General features: G+C 55.9%; 2 protein-coding genes across 22 annotated transcripts; one reads left to right on the top strand and one right to left on the bottom strand.

The window, feature by feature from the left end:
* Positions 1-2: 2 nt before the first annotated feature.
* On the bottom strand, positions 3-6,176 carry FXYD1 (FXYD domain containing ion transport regulator 1). Of its 9 annotated transcripts, none has more exons than XM_086352200.1 (8): positions 6,085-6,176; positions 5,741-5,820; positions 3,092-3,156; positions 2,600-2,632; positions 1,973-2,047; positions 1,445-1,481; positions 482-531; positions 3-301 (listed from the first exon to the last, which is right to left on the bottom strand). In XM_086352200.1, the coding sequence occupies exons 3-8, from the start codon at positions 3,150-3,152 to the stop codon at positions 279-281; spliced, it is 279 nt and encodes a 92-aa protein (XP_086208326.1). In that variant the 5' UTR covers positions 3,153-3,156; positions 5,741-5,820; positions 6,085-6,176; the 3' UTR covers positions 3-278. The 9 variants fall into 9 exon arrangements, with proteins under 9 accessions (XP_086208326.1, XP_086208327.1, XP_086208330.1 ...); XM_086352201.1 differs by having other exon boundaries at positions 6,129-6,146; XM_086352204.1 differs by lacking the exon at positions 6,085-6,176 and having other exon boundaries at positions 5,741-5,894.
* On the top strand, positions 3,740-17,045 carry LGI4 (leucine rich repeat LGI family member 4). Of its 13 annotated transcripts, none has more exons than XM_086352046.1 (11): positions 6,592-6,710; positions 7,912-7,950; positions 8,730-8,789; positions 9,197-9,268; positions 9,517-9,588; positions 10,932-11,003; positions 11,110-11,181; positions 11,404-11,573; positions 13,647-13,811; positions 13,895-14,400; positions 16,083-17,045. In XM_086352046.1, exons 8-11 carry the CDS (start codon positions 11,525-11,527, stop codon positions 16,395-16,397), a joined length of 1,035 nt encoding a protein of 344 aa, XP_086208172.1. In that variant the 5' UTR covers positions 6,592-6,710; positions 7,912-7,950; positions 8,730-8,789; positions 9,197-9,268; positions 9,517-9,588; positions 10,932-11,003; positions 11,110-11,181; positions 11,404-11,524; the 3' UTR covers positions 16,398-17,045. The 13 variants fall into 13 exon arrangements, with proteins under 13 accessions (XP_086208165.1, XP_086208176.1, XP_086208173.1 ...); XM_086352042.1 differs by having other exon boundaries at positions 9,126-9,268; positions 11,110-11,179; XM_086352045.1 differs by having other exon boundaries at positions 8,726-8,789.
* The last annotated feature ends 945 nt before the right edge of the window (positions 17,046-17,990 follow it).

Here is a 17,990-nt window from a genome sequence, read left to right as displayed (position 1 = left end):
TGTCAAGAGAGAAAAGCACGTTTTATTGGAAATCTGAGCGTCAGAGTCTGTGGGGGCAGGGCTAGGGAAGAGGGCAGTCCAGGTGGTGGTGGGCGTGCAGAAGGTGGGTGGGAAGCGTCAAGTGCCAGGGGAATCCTGTGGGGGTGAAAAGGGTGAAGGGCAGGAGAGCCCTCCAGGCCCGCTACCCAGCCCTTTGCCCCCTCCTCCTCCTCTCTCCTCCCTCCCCCAGCCTAGTTAGAGCTGCGGGACCTGGCTGGGGCCCATCGCGCCAGGTGTCTCTACCGCCGGCGGGTGGACAGACCTGAGGGGGAAGACAGAGAATCCGGAAGTCAAGAGGGGCACCCCAGCTCCTCTGAAAGATGGGAGCACGGCAGGGCAGATCAAGCCCCGATCCCCGACCCCCCGCGCCCAGGGAGGGCCAGCAAAGGGCTTCTTGGAACCAACTCGCATTCCCAAACACCCTAAGTCTCCCCAAACTCACGGCGGATTGAACTGCGGAAAGTTCCCTCCTCTTCATCAGGTTCCCCAGTCCTGGGAAAGGAGATGCATCAAGAATTGGGGGGTGGAAAAAGGAGAGAGACAGCTACACTCGGAAGACCCCAATGCCCGCCCCATTTCACAGACCAATCCACTGAGACCCACAGATGGGCAAGGAGCAGATTGGAGCCGCCAGAAAATCCAGTGCAACCCAGGAGCAGTTTAAGTGTTTGGCAGGAGGTGCTCCAAGCCGATAACAGCGAGTACCTCCCAGAGTGTTGAGGAAGGAACTAGAATATGGAAGAGGAGGTATATAGCCAAAGCGACTTGAGGGCAGATTGCCTGGAGACAGCCTAGGTGAGAAACCCAGAGCCCTCATCCTCCAGTTGAATGATCTGGGGCATGTGAACACTTTCCCATGTCTCGGTTTCCTCATCTGTAAAATGAGGTTAATAACAGCGCCTACTTTATAGAGATGGTGTGAGGGGTAAATAACACATAATGAAATAGCATCTTGTACATGGGACACAATAAAATACTACCTTTATTTATAATAATATCTATAAGTATCTTAATAGGAAGAAGATATTCATACGTTGCTTGGGCTTTAAAAATTTATTTAACGATAAATCAAAGAGCTAGAAACAGGACTCTGAGCTAAACTGGGCCGCCAAGTAAGGTGATCTCATTTCGCCGCGACTCTTTCACAGCACTTATCACGCTTTGTGGTTTTATATTTGTGGGTCTGTTGGAACCCATGGCCACGGCCCCCACTTGGTTGGAAGCTCAGACAGAGAGGGCAGTTAACTCGTGGCTTGGTGCCAAGGCCTGGCTTGGGGCTGGGCACGTAGTAGGTGTTTAATACATATTTGCCGAAGGATCTGGCTGTGGATTGAGTGGACTTCTGGTCTCACCCCCAACGCTCCTTTAGAGCGGGAGGAGATGAGGGTCCAGAGAGGCTTCTTACCTCTGCTGCTGGTTGAATTTGCACCGGCATCTTCTGCCTGTGGGTGGGGGCGTGGAGAGGAGTGTGCTGAGATTCCCCTCTAAGCCACACAGCGCACAGCGAGCCACAGATCTCGCTTGCCCGGGCTGGCGTGGCTGAGGATAAGGGTGGGGCAGGGGCAGGGGCGGGGCCGAGGGCGGGGATAGAAGTGGGGGGCGTGTCCGGGGCGGGGATAGGAAACGGGGCGGGGCCAGAAGCGGGGATATAGGTGGGGGCGGGGCCGGGGCGGGGATAGAGGCGGGGCGAGCCCGAGGGCAGGCAGGATAAGGACCGGGCGGGGCCGGAGGCGGGAATGGGGGAAGGGCAGAAACTGGGACGTGGCTGAGGGCAGGGGCAGAACAGGTGCAAGGCCCAGGGAGGAAAGTGGGGTGGACAGACACAAAGGCGGGGCCAAGGGCACAGATGGGGCGGGGTTGAAGGCGGAGCGGGAGGTTGGGCGGGGCTGGGGCAGACACCGGAAGCGACTGAAGGCAGGGTAGGGGGACTCACTTAAGACGATGAGTATGCCCAGGATGAAGAGAATCCCGGCGATTATAAGGCCTCCGATCCGCAGGGATTGGTAGTCTGTGGGCAGCAGGGAGGCGGGTGAATGCACGGAGGAGGGTGAATGCAGGGAGAGGAGGAGGAAGGATAGGAAAGGGGCAGAATGGGGAGGAAGGGGCAAAGAGGAAGGATGGGGAAGAGGAGAGAAAGGACATCAGTGCGAGGAGGAGGGAGCGATGTGGGAGAAGGGGGATCAGGGAGAAAAGGTAGGAGGTGGACAGGGCAAGAGGAGGGAGGAAGCAATCGAGTAAGGAAGGATGATGGAGAGGGAAAGGGGGGCAGGGAGAGGAGAAAGGCAGGTGGCAACAGAGGAGAGGCCGTGGGATACTAAGAGGTAAAAGGAGAATGAATCAGAGAGACAGAGAGGGACACAAATAGAGAGACAGAGACTCAGAGAGACAGGGACAAAGGGAGATCGAGACCGAAAGAGTCAGAGAGCCAAATCAAGAGATAAAGAATGAGAATGCCAAAGATGTAAACACCGAGAGGCTAGAGAATGATGGAGACAGAAACAGAGAGAGGTAGGGCAGGCTAACCAAGCCCAGCACCCAGAGAAAGATGCCCCTCCCTCACCGTAGGTGAATGGGTCGTGTTCCTGTGGTGCTTCTGGAAAGAGAAGAAGAAATCAGGGTTGGATGCTTCCTGGGACCCTGGACAGAGAGTGGCATCACGAGACCCTGTGGGAGTTTTACAGTCTCGGGGCAGGAGTCTGGGGACTGTTGGACTCTGAGTAGGCTGCCCACCCTCTCTGGGTCTTGGCTGCCTCTCTGCACTGTCCGGAATGGGGCAGGAGGCACCTGACAGCCTCAGCTCTCCATCTCATTCCAGGTTGTCTGTGATTCCATCATTCACGGGAAGCCGGCCTCCATCCCACCCTCCCCCTTTGCCCGACCTGGGGCATCCTCTCCCCTCCCCCAGATACCAGCCTGTGACTGGACCCCACATGAGACCCCACTGAGACTCAGTTCAGACTGGAGGCTCCAGCTTGTTTCTCTTGCAGAATTTTCCTCTACCCTTACCACCCCTGGGGCTGAGGTGGTAGTGGGCTGCCTCCCCCAGACTCACCTGCGTTGACCATGGCAAGGAGACCCACACAAAGAACCAAGATGTGGCTGAGAGATGCCATTGTCCTGGGGAATACCAAAGGTCAGGAAATGCGTGCCCTCATTCTCCCACCACTGGGGCCTGAACCCAAGCGGTTAAGTCAGAGACAGTCCAGGGACTTAATTCCAAAAGCATCTATCATCCGGCTTGGTCACCCTGAGAAACAGAGGCGCCCCCTGCTTCATCAGGAAACAGCGTCACCAAAACAACCCACACAAAGAGGGTCACCCAGCAGCAAGGACGGGGTGAGGCACACACAGCCCACAAGGATCTCCCGCAGGCCGGGGCCTCCCTCACTGTAGGCCCCAGGTTCCCCGCACCTACCCTGGCAGGGGAGAGCAGATGCCTCACCCCACCCAGGTGGAGAGACAGACACTGCCAGGGACGAGACAGCCAGGAAACGCCCAAGGGCCACCTGCCCACACACCACGGCCTTGCTGTGTCCGTAATAGCCCGGCTCTCCTGCCCTCGGCCGCTGGCCCGCTCTCTGCCTGACCCTGGGTATAAATATCTCCCACTTCACCCTGGAGGAATTTGCCTCGCACAGGCCACCATGGCAACAGCCTTCCTCCCCCAACTTGGGGGTCATGCACAACCCTGCCCGGGGTGAGGCCGGGCTGCCACACTGCCACCAGCTGCCCCCGTGGGAAAGGCCACCCCTTCTCCTCTTCTGGAAGCAATGAGAACAGGGAAAACATCCCCTGGCCTGCCTCTGGGTGACATCTTTCACCAGCGGACAGCACCAGGCGAGTGACATGAGGCTTGGGCCGGTGGGGCTGAGATAGAAGACAGATGCCAGGGGTGGGGACGATGCACGCATGCGCACATGCATACAGACGCACAGTGGGGCTGCAATGGGGATGACGCCCGCTCCCCAAACTTCTGATTGGAGCAAGGCATGGGGTGGAGACACAGGCACACATTAGTCCCCATCTGGGCCTCCGGTGCCCTCAATCAGTGAGGCAACCGACCTACACACATGAGTGTGCGAAACCCACACCCAGCCAGTGTGCACGCGCCACAGCAGGGGCAGGGCAGAGCTGCACCCACACTTCCACCCCTGAGGGAACCCCAACGTCCCAACCACACTCCCTTCCTCTTGGGTCTGGCTTGCCTGGGAAGCGGCTCCTGCTCCCAAAATAGGCGGCCCAGCCAGGCCAGGGGTGAGGCCCTGGAGGGGAGGGGCGGGGGACGCTCACCCCAGTCAGACTGTCCCCTGCCGAAAGAAGGCCCCCAAACGTCCGGCTGTGCCCCGGGGCCGAGCACTTTGCACCCCCTGGCCCAGAGCTGGCTGCGCTGCCCTCAGCGGTCTCCCCTCCCAGCCCCACCCCACCCCTACCCTCCCCAACCCGAGGCTGTAACTGGAGCCGGGCTGGAGGGGGGCCAGGGGGCGGCCCCCAGCCCAGACCGCCCTGGCCCGCTAGGTTAACTCTCTCAGCTCGGAGGGAGGAACAGTAGGCAGTCAGCGGTGGAGAAAGCTGGGGAGAGGAGGTGCTGGCAGGCAGGCTGGATTACAGGCAGGCATGCACACACACACACACCAGCCTCACAAACTGCTCAGAGAGCTTCTGAGCTAGGATGAGAGGGTGGGTGTCAATGATTTTCTGTGCTGCTCCCTAGGAACTGGGCCCAGCCTGGGCTTAAGGTCACCTGGCCTAAGAGTTTAGGAATCCACTGACCCTTGACCCTGGTGCCCTGCAGGGCCCTCATCAGCACCACAGGGCTGTCTGGGGGGCATTTCAGTGTGTGAGTAAGTTGTCTGCTGCTGACTATGAGGTCTTGCATGGGTACACACACACACAGAAACCCAAAGACCCAGATAAACAGGCACAAAACAAGACAAATACATGCATGTACATAAATACAAACTCAGAATTACACACCCAGGGAGAAGCCCAAAGACACACACACACACCAGCACTTCTTACACCAGTCACAAAATATCAGGACAGTCACATCTGTATACACACACAACACATACATATTCACTAAGGTGGTGCCCATACGGAGACACAATCAAAGACCCAGCTGGCCACACAGCTTTAAGCACACTTACAAATGGTCACAAAGATACACACTCTCTGTACAGAAATAAACCAATGCGCACACACTACACTTGAATACATTCAAAGCCATATTACAGCTTCTGAACTAGGGTGAGAGGGTGGGTGTCAATGATTTTCTGCGCTGCTTCCTAGGAACTGGGTCCAGCCTGGGCTTAAGGTCACCGGGCTTAAGGTCAGCACTCCTACACAATCTCAGGCATGTGAAGGCACACAAACTGCATCCATTTGTACACACACACACACACAAACATATTTATGTGGGTTCACAGAGAAGTAGAAACACTGTCAAGGACACAGCCATACAAGCAGCCACGTTGTGGTTTCATAACCATAAGAACAGACACACACACAGATGCTTGTGTTCACATCCTCACACATGGGCAAACAGGCACACCGCTGGCCACACGGTGACACATGCACAGGCTGGCACACTGTGTTCACACGCTCGGAGACACCACCAAACCTGCCTTGATCTGTTTAGCCCCAAACCATCCTGTCCCTGGGATCCTGTGGCCCCCCCAGACCCCTGTGGAGGACAACGCACCTGGCATCCTCACGGGCGGGCTGGGCTCACAGGCTCCGGTGACCAAGAAATCGGGGATCAGCTCTGGACTCTGCCATTCCCTGTGGAGTGAAAGAGCTTGAGCAGCCCAAGAGACTACTCCGTGCCTCGATTTCCCATCCTACAAAAAGGAGACGTCACTAAGGCCACACGTATCACTCTGGGTCGGGCTCAGAGGTCTCTGAACTCAACCTTGTCTTATTATTAACCCCATTTTAGAGATCTGCAAACCAAGGGTTAGCAAAGTGGAAATCCTTCTCCCAAGGTCCCTCTGGTGGTTAAGGGTAGAAATTGCCCCTGTCTGAAAGAGACCTGGGCTCAGGTACCTGGCTCTGTAGGACACAGATCAGCAGCAGGTAGATGTACTCACACTCAGGCAGAAGTGGCCCTCACACACACACAAATACACACATGCATGCATGAGTGCATGTGCACGTGGCCTCACAGGACCCTGGCAGCTTCAGAAAGCTCCCTCATCCCCATCTGCCTGAGCCTCTGCCCTCGATGGCCCTGTACCCTAGGGTCACCAGCGGTCCCGGTTAATGATAACCCTAATGTTTACGTAGCCTTGGGGAGGGGTGGTAAGGAGTCAGGGGGCAGGAGGGAGGGGACACCTGGCCAGCTTTAGCCAGCACCTGGTTTCCTCCCCTTCAGAACCAGCTGCTCCAGAGAGGAGAGGCCCTGCCACCTTCTAGCTGGTGATGTACCAATGACTTAACTTCTCTGTGGCTCAGTTTCTTCTTCTGTAAAATGAAAATAATAAGTGTATTCGACTTAGAGGGAGGTCCGGATGATTATCTGAAATGACCCATGGAAAACATTTAGAACACAGTCAAGTCTGGTAGACAGTAAGTGATCCAAAAAAGAAAAAAAAAGCTCTCACCATCATCATCATCCTTGTGATTCTTCTTATCGTAAATAGGAGTAAGAACCCAGCTGTGCTGAGAACTCAGTGAGTATGGATTTAAGCCTGTCTGTCTTTACTCTGTGTCCCTGGCCCTAAGTTCTTTATTTAGCTTTTCATAGACCCTGTAAAGAAGTTTCTCATCCTTGCCTTACATCTGAAGTTCCAGAGACTTGAAGGGCCTTGCTCAAATCACAGAGCTCCTCGGGTGCTGGATAAGCACTTGGTCCAAAATTCACCCCAACCTGTTGGGTACCCACTTTGCTCTAAACCCTCTCTATCCTCTCCCTGAATTATCTACACATCTGAGAAGTGGGTGCCACGATTGCCCCATTTGATAGATGGGCAAACTAAGGATTAGGGACCCAGACCTGAGTGGCCCCGCCAGAGCAGGTGCTGCTAAGCCCCTTGTCCTCCAAGGGTTCTAGGTGTGTGCAGCAGTGCCAGCAGAGGCTATGTTCTCCTCATGCCTTAGTTTTCCCATCTGTAAAGTGGGAGTTAGTAATACCACCCACCTCACAGGCTGTTGGCGGGGCGGGGGAGAGCCGAGTAAATTCGTGTCAAGACTGATGCACAGCAAGCTCTCAATGAGCATTATTACTGCTATTTCACATTGATGGTTGAGTAACAAGGGTCATTTATTTCCTTTTGTTATTTAATGGATAGAATCTATCCAGACTGCTAAAAAGCTTGGTGCAAAATGAAAACAGCCAATATCCATAGGTTCTGACCTCCAAAGGAAGAGAAGCCACGGAGCCAGCTGCCTGGGCTTGCTCCCTGGCTTTGCCCCAGTTAGATAACCTAGATCGCAAATGACTGGACCCCTCTCCTCAGTATTTCCATCTGTAGAATAGCCGTATGATCGTCCCAGCCTCAGAGGGTTGTAGTGAGGCAGCATGAGCTAACAGATGAACTGGTAGGACAGGGAGTGGTACAGAGTCAATATTAAAGAAAGGGGTGGCATCCTCATCCTTTTTTTCCCCGGTTTGACTCCCTACCCCTAGTGGGTGGTGGGCACTCAAGGGGTTAACTTTGGGAGGGGCAAGAGAGGTTGCGGGTTTGGAGCAGGGTGGCTGTCCTGCCGAGCATTGCCACCAGAGGGAGCAGCTGGACCTGAGCTGGTCCCTTGAAGCCTCGGGGCCAGTGCCCACCACACCCTCCTGGAGCCAGGGGAGGGGGCTGGCTGGGAGTGGCCTGGACGGCTCCAGCCCCTAATGGTCTCTCCTTCCACTCCCCCTCCTGCCGACAGAGCCGTCCGGTCCCCACCCTGGTGACATCCTCACACTCTGTGAGTGGAGTGGAGTGGGGTGTCTGGGGAGGGGGCTGGGTGGGAGGAGCCAGGGCAGCTCAGCCCCCAGTGGCCCCTCCCCTCCCATGGGGCCCTCTGGCCCCTTCCCCAGGGGCTGCTCTTCCTATGGCCTCTGACCCCCGCCTCCTTTCCCTGCTTTGCCTTGAGCGCCCGGTGCCCAGAGAGTCCCTTTCCCAAACCTCCCAGAGAAGGGACGTGGGAGGAGGGGAAGAAACTTCCAGGGAGCTGGAAGGGTGGGGGGGGGGGAGAGGGACAGAAATAAAGACACCAGACAGACACACACACACACACACACAGAAGGAGAGGCCAACAGACAGACAGAGACAGAGAAAAAGAGAAAGAGAAAGACAACTCAGATAAAGACACAGAGATAGGGAGTGGGAAACAGACTAACAGAGTCAGAAATACAGAAAAGGAGAGAGACACAAAAACAGGGGAAAAGACATAAATGGAAATTTAGACACCGAAGACATAGAGGAAGAAAGACAGACTGAAGAGAGACTGAGAAAGAGGAGAGAGAAGCCGGGGCAGAGCGTGCCAGCTGGCGGCATGGAGGGTCTCCTGGCGTGGGAGATGTAGTGGCCAAGACCTGGGCCGAGCTGGGAGGGCAGAGAGAAGCCGCTGCCTCGGCGGGGGTCAGGGGGCATGGGAGGGGCGGGAATTCTGCTACTGCTGCTGCTGGCTGGGCTGGGGGTGGGGGAGGCCTGGAGACCCCCAAAGGGAAAGTGTCCTCTGAGTTGCTCCTGCTCCAAAGACAGTGCTCTGTGTGAGGGCTCCGTGGACCTGCCCGAGATCCTGTCCCCGACCCTGCTGTCGCTGTGAGTGTCAGCCCTCTGGGGGCCTGAGGCTGGGGATGGGAGTCCTGGGACCCTGGGGGGCTGGAGGGCCCGTCAGGATCTTGGGAGGGGGCAGCAAAGGATGTTGGGAGTCCTGGGAGGGGGCTACTGGGATCTGAAAGGGAGCAGGGGTGGGGATGGGAATTCCAGAGGGCAGGGGCATCTTGCGGGGAGAACCTGAGGGGAGGGAGAACCATGGGGTGTGCAGAGTGCTGCCAGGATCCTTGCCAAGCGAGGAGGGCAATTGCCCGCCTCCCCTGGAATGCAGGGGAAATACACACACCCAGGATCAGGTTCCCTCCTGCCCCCCTCGGACAGGAGCCGGCTCTGGGATGGGAGTGGAGCACTGGAGCGGTTTTCTCCTCACCCACCATTGCCCACGTCCCCAGCTCATTCGTTAGGACCCGAATCACCCAGCTGAAGGCCGGCAGTTTCCTGAGGGTACCGTCACTGCACCTGCTGTGAGTGGGGTCCGGCTGAGTGAAGACCACCGGAGGGAGGGGCTGTCCATGCACATGCACGTGGGGGGCGGGGCGAGTGTGCACACTTACGTGTTTGTGCGTGTCTGTGAAAGTATCTTTATGATCCACATCCTCATACCTGTGTGTGTGATCATGCCCACGTGGGCTGGGGTTGGGGGGAGCCAAGGTTAACATGTCAGGTGGAGAGCAGTGACTCTGGAAAAATTTCTCTCTTACCCCCTTGCCAGCCTCTTCACATCCAACTCCTTCTCTGTGATTGAGGATGATGCGTTTGCGGGCCTATCCCACCTACAGTACCTGTAAGTGAGGCCAGGAGATGGGGGGCAGGAATGGGGGCCTGGGAGAGGAAGGAGGCACCCCTCCATGGCTCCTAGAGTAGGGGTAAGGGAGGAGCTTGTTGCCCTGGGGAGGAAGTGTCTGGACAAGGGATCGCCTCGGAGGGGCAAGACAGGGTTGAGGGCTCCTGCTCAGTTGTGTAATCTCAGCCTGCCTCCACGACCCTCTCTGTTTCAAGATGCACCAAGTCCTGGGTAACCCATGATTGTTTCTGGTCCTACCTGACTTTCAGGAGACCAGGGAGGGTACAAAGAGGCCAGAGATGAGGAAATGTTTCAAATTAAGGGGCAGCGACTCTGAGTTAGTTGGTGATGGTGGTACTGTTGGTGGCGGTGGTGTTGACGGCATGACAACGCCAGCAGTAGCGTTGGTGGTGATGGTAATGGCTATGGTGCTCACAGGGAAGTGGTGGCGTTATGTGGATGATGCAGTGGGGATGATTTAGATAAAAATGGTGGACCCAAGGGTGATGGTGCTCTTGGACCATCAGATGGACACTGACGATGAAGCCTGAAGGGTTGGTGTTAGTAATAATTATCAGTGCTGTGGACATTGGTGATTATGATACTGGTGGTGGTGGTGGCAGTGGTTTGGGGTAGGATGTTGGTGTAATGCAATGTTGTTGGTATTGGGTTTGGTGGTGATGGTAAAGTAGATATGTGCAGAAATTGTGGTGCTGATGGCAGGTGATGATGTGAGCGCTGAGGGTAATGCTGTTGGGACTGGTGGTGCTGGTGCTCGTGATAATGGTGGCAGTGTTGGTGATGATGGAGGCAGTGGTTTTGGTGTTGATTATGAAAGACATGTTCTTGGTGATGCTTATCAGTGTTGCTGCTGAGAGGTTGGATGATTATGCTATTGATGTTGGTATTGATGACGGGAATAGCGGGTGATGTTGGTGTTGGTGATGGTGGTGGCGTGGTATGGGGTTGGTGACGATGGCAGTTTTGGGTACTGGGGTTGATGATAGTGGTAGAGGCATTGGACATAACAGATGATGGTGCAGGTATGAGTGGTCATATTGGTGTTAGTACTGGTGTTGGTCATGGTGGCTGTGGTGGTGATGGTTCCTGGTGAAGCTGGCAAGGACCATAGGGTCAGGTTCTTGGCTCCTGGGATTGCAGGCTGAGACCTTAGTGAAGAGCGAGGCTCCTGGGAGGTGTTTCCCTGGGATGATGCAAGGTGTTGGGAGAGAATTCCACATGTTGCCATGGCCTGTGGCTACCATGGCGCAAGTTCCCCAACCACTGTGGGGCTACAGCAGGGAACCAGGGGACCTCCCCCTGACCGCATCTTCCCTCCACAGCTTTATTGAGGACAATGAGATTGGTTCCATCTCTAAGAACGCCCTCAGAGGACTTCGCTCACTCACACATCTGTGCGTGTTTCCACTGCCCCAGCCCACCCTGGGAGGCACCCCACACCCATCACCCTGGCATCATCCTAGGAGCTGCTGATGGCTTCTCCTTCTCTCCCTCCACCAGGAGCCTGGCCAATAACCATCTCGAGACCCTCCCCAGGTTCCTGTTCCGGGGCCTGGAGACACTGACTCATGTGTGAGGCCCAAGGGGAATGGGAGGGTTGGGGTGATTGGGGAACGTGTGGGTGGGGGAAGGGGACATCTGTGCCCATTCCTGGTTGGCACAAGTGAGTATGACTGGATGGTTTTTACATAGTTTCCACACCATGGTGGGGCCCTAGCCTGGGAAGGGGTGGGGAGTGTGGCCCCCAGCGGGTTGGAAGCCGGGTCGCAGCCCCTCCCCGGCCTCTTGCCCCAGGGACCTCCGCGGGAACCCGTTCCAGTGTGACTGCCGCGTGCTCTGGCTGCTGCAGTGGATCCCCACCGTGAACGCCAGCGTGGGGACCGGGGCCTGCGCCGGCCCCGCCGCTCTGGCCCACATGCAGCTCCGCCACGTGGACCCCAAGACGTTCAAGTGCAGAGCCATAGGTGGGGGCTTTCCTGGAGGGGTGGGAGGGACAGCAGGGGCGGCCAGGGCTGAGGGGCTCACCTCCCTGCCCTGCCAGTTCCTGGCTGAGAGTCTGCTGAGCAAGCATCTCCCCGAGCCTCAGTTTTCTTACCTGTGAATAGGGGTAATACACCATGACACAGGACTCCTGCAAGAGAGTTCAGTGATGTACTTGGCACAAGGCCTGGGAGGGGAGGCCCTCATAAATGTTCATTCTTGTTGTTGTTATTAATATGAAATTGACCACGTAAAAAATATTTCCTCCGATCACTTTGCTTTTCTGCAAATATAGTCTGGTACCTTTATGGGTACTGGGCAAAGCAGAGAACACAGGAGTGATGAAGCCAGCCCTGGGTCTGTCCTCACAGGGCCCACAGCCAGAGGCAAGCAGAGAGGGCTGGCCTAGAATGACCAGGGCTGAGATGGGGGTAGCACAGAAGGGTCAGGGCCAGGATTGGGGGAGAGAACCCATGGAGATGTGGGAGCCCCGAGTCAGAGCGAGGGCCCAGGCATAGCTGGAGGGTCTGGAAGGAGTGAAACTTTGAGTTCAGACCTGAAGATCATTACTAACATCATCATCCTCAAAATGTAAGATAAGTTTTTGGTCTTCAGAATTCATAGAACAAGGCAATTTAACTTAGTCACTCTTGGTTCAGTTATTCAACAAACACCTACTGAGGTCCACTTGGTGACCAGCTCTGTAAGAGGCAGTGGGCACACTGTGGTGACCAAGATAACCCGGGGCCTTTGCCTCACGGGGTCACAGTCCTGGAGGTGGGGAGTCAGGCATTAAATAAAACTTTGCACAGTAAATGAATGGTGCCCATTGTGATAAACACAGAGGATGATGAGAGAGTTTAGGGGTTGGTCCTACCTTTCCTGGGGCATTGGAGAAGGCTTCTCCAAAGAGGTAGTGCCAGCTGTGGCTGTAGCGAAGTGGAGGACAGAGGACGGGGTCAGCATGTGCAGTGACCCCCCAAGGCAGCACAGAGCTTGTCCTGACTGAGGATGGAAGGAGGAAGGTCTGGCCTGGAGGAGTGAGGAAAAGAAGGACACAGATGAGGTGTCTCACCTGCAAGGGCCTCACTGTGCAGAACTTCGAAAGTCACAGAGAAGGTGGACTTTATCCAGAGGACTGTGGGAAGCCACAGAGGGAGGGTTTTGAGCACAGAGTGACATGATTTGATGGCCATTTTTTAAAAGATCCCCTTTGGATGGGCATCCTTAGCTGTTTGGTTCGTTGATTGGACCCGGGCCCCTAGAAGTAGGTCCTGGCATGTAGAATGACGTATTGTCACCTGGAGTCCACCGCCACCACACTGGATAATCTGGGTGCATTGTTATCATCAATGCTAAGCTGCTGTAACAGAGGGTCTAAATACCATGAAACAAAGAAAACAGAAGGGTCTGAGGTGAGAGTAGTTCAAGCCGGTGGGGCAGCCCCTGGGTGTTCTCCTGCTTTCCATGGTTGAAACCAAGTCGTGACCCCACCCACCTGCCAGTTCACAGGAGAAGGGGAAAGGGACCTAGTCCAGGACAAGCCGTCCTCCTAGAAGCAAGGCGAGCACTAGCACCATCACTCTGCTCTGGTTCACGGCCACCTGTCAGGAGGTGGCGTCGGGGCCGTGCTGGGCTCACGGCCTCTGATTGGGTGGCTTTGTGGCCAGATGCAACCCTGTGTGATGGAAAACAGGAAGGATGGATTTGGCTGGACAGCTGGCTCCCTGTGCCTCAGTTTCCTCCTCTGCAAAGTGGATATAATAACAGAATATACCCCACAGGGATCTTGTGAAGTTAAATGAATGATGAAAGTGCTGTTTCTAATTATTTGATGATGCCGCACAGTTTAGAAAACAGACTATCACCGTGTGGTTGTGAGTTAATACGTCCATAGATAAAAAGATTTCACTGTGTATCCCCATGAGGTCAGCACCATGGCGGTCCTCACTGCAAAGACGCGCAAGCTGAGGCTAGGTGATGAGGACCCTTGGGGGTCCCCCTAAGGGGACCTGTCTGGTCCCCTGTCTGACTCTCTCCCCTCCCCCTACCTCCAGAGCTGTCCTGGTTCCAGACGGTGGGAGAGTCAGCGCTGGGCGTAGAGGCTTTCTCCTACCAGGAGGAGCCCTACATTGTCCTGGCACAGCCCTTTGCCGGCCGCTGCCTGATCCTGGCCTGGGACTACAGCCTGCAGCGCTTCCGTCAGGAGGAGGAGCTGTCTGGTAAGCCCCCTCCCATCCTCCCACCTGCCGGGTGGCCTGCCCAGCTGGTCTAACAGGGCCCCCTGCTCCCCTGCTCCCCACAGCGCCCTCGGTGGTGTCCTGCAAGCCGCTGGTGCTGGGCCCCCGCCTCTTCATGCTGGCCGCCCGCCTGTGGGGAGGCTCACAGCTGTGGGCCCGGCCCGGCCCCGACCTGCGCCTAGCCCCACTGCAGGCCCTGGCCCCACGGCGGCTGCTGCGGCCCAATGACGCCGAGCTCCTGTGGCTGGACGGGCAGCCCTGCTTCGTGGTGGCTGACGCCTCCAAGGCGGGCAGCACAACACTGCTGTGCCGGGACGGGCCCGGCTTCTACCCGCGCCAGAGCCTGCATGCCTGGCACCGGGACACGGACGTCGAGGCCCTCGAACTGGACGGCCGGCCCCATCTGCTGCTGGCCTCGGCCTCGCAGCGGCCCGTGCTCTTCCACTGGTTCGGGGGCCGCTTCGAGCGGCGGACGGATATCCCCGAGGCTGAGGACGTCTATGCCACGCGCCACTTCCAGGCCGGCGGGGACGTATTCCTGTGCCTGACACGCTACATCGGGGACTCCATGGTGAGGCTGGGCGCAGTCCTGCGGGGTGGGCACAAGCTCCACCTGACTGGCAGCAGCTCACTCCCACTCCAGGCTGGCCTCTTAAGCACTGACCCAACCTCACACGCTGGCCTCTGAAGGCTGACCTGCCTGACAGCCGACCTTCCTAATATAATGATCTTTGAGCTCTGACCCTATCCTAACGCAAACTCCAAGACTGTGACCCCTTAAGACTGTTGTTGTTCGGTTATTCAGTCTTATCTGACTCTTTGTGACCCCACGGGCTGCAGCACACCAGGCTTCCCTGTCCTTCACTATCTCCTGGAGTTCGCTCAAACTCACGTCCATTGATTTGGTGATGCCATCCAACCATCTCATCCTCTGTCATCACCTTCTCCTCCTGCCCCCAGTCTTTCCCAGCATCAGGGTCTTTTCCAATGAGTCAGCTCTTCAAATCAGGTGGCCAGAGTTTTGGAGCTTCAGCTTCAGCATCAGTCCTTCCAATGAGTATTTAGGGTTGATTTCCTTTAGGATGGACCGGTTTGATCTTGCTGCGCAGGGGACTCTCAAGAGCCTTCTCCAGCGCCACAGTTCGAAAGCATCAATTATTTGGTGCCGCACACAACTGAAGTGACTTAGCAGCAGCAGCAGCAGCAGCCTTCTTTATGGTCCAACTCTCAAATCCATACGTGACTACTGGAAAAACCATAGCTTTGACTAGATGGACCTTTGACCCTAAACCACTCTCCATCTCCCAACACTGACACTGGCCCCAAGATTCTGATTCTACTCCCAAAATGACACACTCCAGTACCTACATTTTTAAAAAAATTTTTTATTTATGGCTGTTCTGGGTCTTCGTTGCTTTTTGCTCAGGCTTTCTCTAGTTGTGGCGAACAGGGGCTGGTCTTCGTTGCAGTGCACAGGCTTCTTACTGCAGTGGCTCCTCCTGTTGCAGAGCACAGGCTCTGGGCGCGTGGGCTTCAGTAGTGGGGCACACACGCTTAATATTTGTGGCTTGTGGGCTCAGTAGTTGTGGCTTGCAGGCTTAATTGCTCCACGGTGTGTGGAATCTTCTCGGACCAGGGGTCAAACCCATGTCCCTTGCCTTGGCAGGTGGATTCTTATCCACTCTGCCACCAGGGAAGTCCCCAGTACTTACATTTAACCACAGCCACCACACCCTGAATCCCCAGGGCTGATGGCCCACTCCCTCCAGCACTCTCTGGAGTGAGATATAGCCATGGGCAGGGCTTTTAGCCTGAGAGGCACTGATATGACTCAGGGGTTCACAGGGTGTCTGCGTGGGGAGCAGACTGTAGGCACAGGGACAAGAGCAAGGAGACCAAGAAGACCAGGGAGGAGGTTATGTGATGGTCCAGGAGGCAGGTGACTGTGGTTGGGCCAGAGTGCGGCCAGAGGAGATGGGAGAAGTGCATACCATCATAGGTGAAACTAACTGACTCCAGGGCTGACTGATTCTATGTGGGGCTGAAGGAGAGAGAAGGGTCCAGAGTGACTCCAAGTCTGTGGGCTGAGCAGCTGGTTGGTGACATTTAGGAAGATGAGAAAGCTGTGGGAGTTTGTGGACCTAAAGGCCTCTGTTCCTGAGCTATTTCAAGTCCTCTGGAGCCTAGGGGACCACTGACCGGAAGGCCTGGCCCTGGGGACCCCAGCCCTAATGAGCGGCCCCTCTCCCACAGGTCATGCGCTGGGATGGCTCCATGTTTCGCCTGCTGCAGAAACTTCCCTCTCGAGGGGCCCATGTCTTCCAGCCACTGCTCATTGCCAAGGACCAGCTGGCCATCCTGGGCAGTGACTTCGCCTTCAGCCAGGTTTTCCGCCTTGAGCCTGACAAGGGGCTCCTGGAACCACTGCAGGAGCTGGGGCCCCCGGCGATAGTGGCCCCTCGGGCCTTTGCTCACATCACCATGGCCGGAAGACGCTTCCTCTTCGCTGCTTGCTTCAAGGGCCCCACACAGATCTACCAGCATCATGAGTTAGACCTCAGTGCCTGAGGCTGGAAGGGACGCTGGACATGGCCGGCAGGGGGCTGGCATGGGGATTCCTGGGCCTCAGGATGTCCCCTTTACTGGCCTCCTGGCCCTATTCAGAAGTGACAGCTGGTCCTGTGAGATGCTGACCACAAGCCAAGTTCAAGGCAAGAGCTGCCCTTTCAGTCTTAAGCGACTTCTTGGCTGGGAGATGACACCCATCAAAGATGACTTGGGGGCTCAGGCTGGGGGACGGTTGCATGGAGCCGGTAGACAAATCATGGTGGGAGGGTAATGTGAAGAGCTCCATGAGTTCTGGAGAAGTCCTCCTCAACCCACTCCCACCCCTTCTGTTCTCTGTAAAAGTACTGAGAAGGCGATAGCTTGCCTTTTCCTTCTAAACTCAATCCGGCCAATCGCTTTTAGTGCCCGCCTTCATGACGTCATCAGTCGCTGGGCAGTTTTCCCTGCCGGGCCTGCTAACTTCCTCTACTGCTTGTGCGCACGCCTGCTGCCGAGGCGGAAGCCCAGCGTGTTGTTCCTCTTGCGCGTGCGCGAGGAATAGGTGGGAAAAAGTGAGTTTTAGCCGGGAGCCAGGGTTGCCTGTCCCGGGTCGGTGACACGATCGCGGACGGAAAGTGCATGGGCTCAATAAACGCGCTGTGCACCCGCCCACCGGTTGTTGTGGGGTTATTGGGAGAAGGTGTCTCCTGTGGCGTGGGTTTGGGGTAGGGAGGAGGAGTAGTGTCACAGGAGCTGTATTAAGGAGAGGGGAGGTGTCCCAGGGTGCATGCTGGCTGCCCTTGGTGAGCTTTCACGAGGTCTCTAAGGAGTGTGGGCTCCTATGGGGGGCCTTGTGGGGTGTGCAGGAGATATAAAGGCATTGTTAGAGGGTTAGGTCATGGGGTTATTGTTGGTCTGTGTATTCCAGGAGATATTTGGAGGTGTCTTGAAGGGTTTTAGGCATTTTTGTGGCTCTTGGGGACTTTTTGAAAGTCTTATTGGGTACTGGAGACTGTGTAAGGGAGTTCAGGCCTGGTTAGAGGTGTAGCCATTATATTGTGGGGAATAATTTAAAGGTCTCATAGGAACATTTGGGTGTTAGGAAGCATCTTTTATAATGAAGTGGGATCTGAGGTGAGTGAGAGGGCCATGCATGCATGCAGGCTAAGTTGCTTCAGTTGTGTCCCACTCTGTGTAACCCTATGGACAGCAGCCCACCAGGCTCCTCTGTCCATGGGATTCTCTAGGCGAGAGTACTGGAATGGGGTGCCATTTCCTTCTCTAGGAGGGTCATAGGGCCTCACTATTATAATCAAGCTATCTGGGTACTCCTGGGTACTAGGATCATTCCACATCCTAGCTTTTTTGGGATGGTCCCAGGGTCCACTTGGTTCAGTATTTCATCTGGCTGGAGCTCCTTTCACTCTCAAAAATATACCCCAAGTAGAGCATTTTAAATTGCACGTGTGGTTCCCATGGCCACAGAGGCAGAGGTCGGGCCCCATGCCATCCACCAGGTCATGCAGAAGCAGGCCTGTGGTCTCATCCCAGTGAAGAGATTCAGCTGCCAGCTTCCGTGCCAGCCCCCATGCACATCAACCTTCTCCTGCCCTT

Source organism: Bos grunniens, chromosome 18 (assembly GCF_055505025.1).
Source record: "Bos grunniens cultivar Pamir isolate PY7600 chromosome 18, Bosgru_T2T1.0, whole genome shotgun sequence".
NCBI lineage: Eukaryota > Metazoa > Chordata > Mammalia > Artiodactyla > Bovidae > Bos > Bos grunniens.
Note: the sequence above shows the minus strand (reverse complement) of the source record. Positions and strands in the feature narration are given on the sequence as shown.

Bases quoted from the DNA above. Each gene is read 5' to 3' on its own strand.
- FXYD1 (XM_086352197.1), bottom strand. From the start codon at position 3,962: ATGCATGTGCGCATGCGTGCATCGTCCCCACCCCTGGCATCTGTCTTC. The intron at 2,633-3,454 runs GTAGGTGCGGGG...TTCTCTTTCCAG, and splicing joins ATCTGCTCTCCCCTGCCAGG to AAGCACCACAGGAACACGAC. The intron at 302-481 runs GTGAGTTTGGGG...CTTCCCCCTCAG, and splicing joins TTTCCGCAGTTCAATCCGCC to GTCTGTCCACCCGCCGGCGG.
- LGI4 (XM_086352038.1), top strand. From the start codon at position 8,617: ATGGGAGGGGCGGGAATTCTGCTACTGCTGCTGCTGGCTGGGCTGGGG. The intron at 9,589-10,931 runs GTAAGTGAGGCC...TTCCCTCCACAG, and splicing joins CTATCCCACCTACAGTACCT to CTTTATTGAGGACAATGAGA. The intron at 14,401-16,082 runs GTGAGGCTGGGC...CCTCTCCCACAG, and splicing joins GCTACATCGGGGACTCCATG to GTCATGCGCTGGGATGGCTC.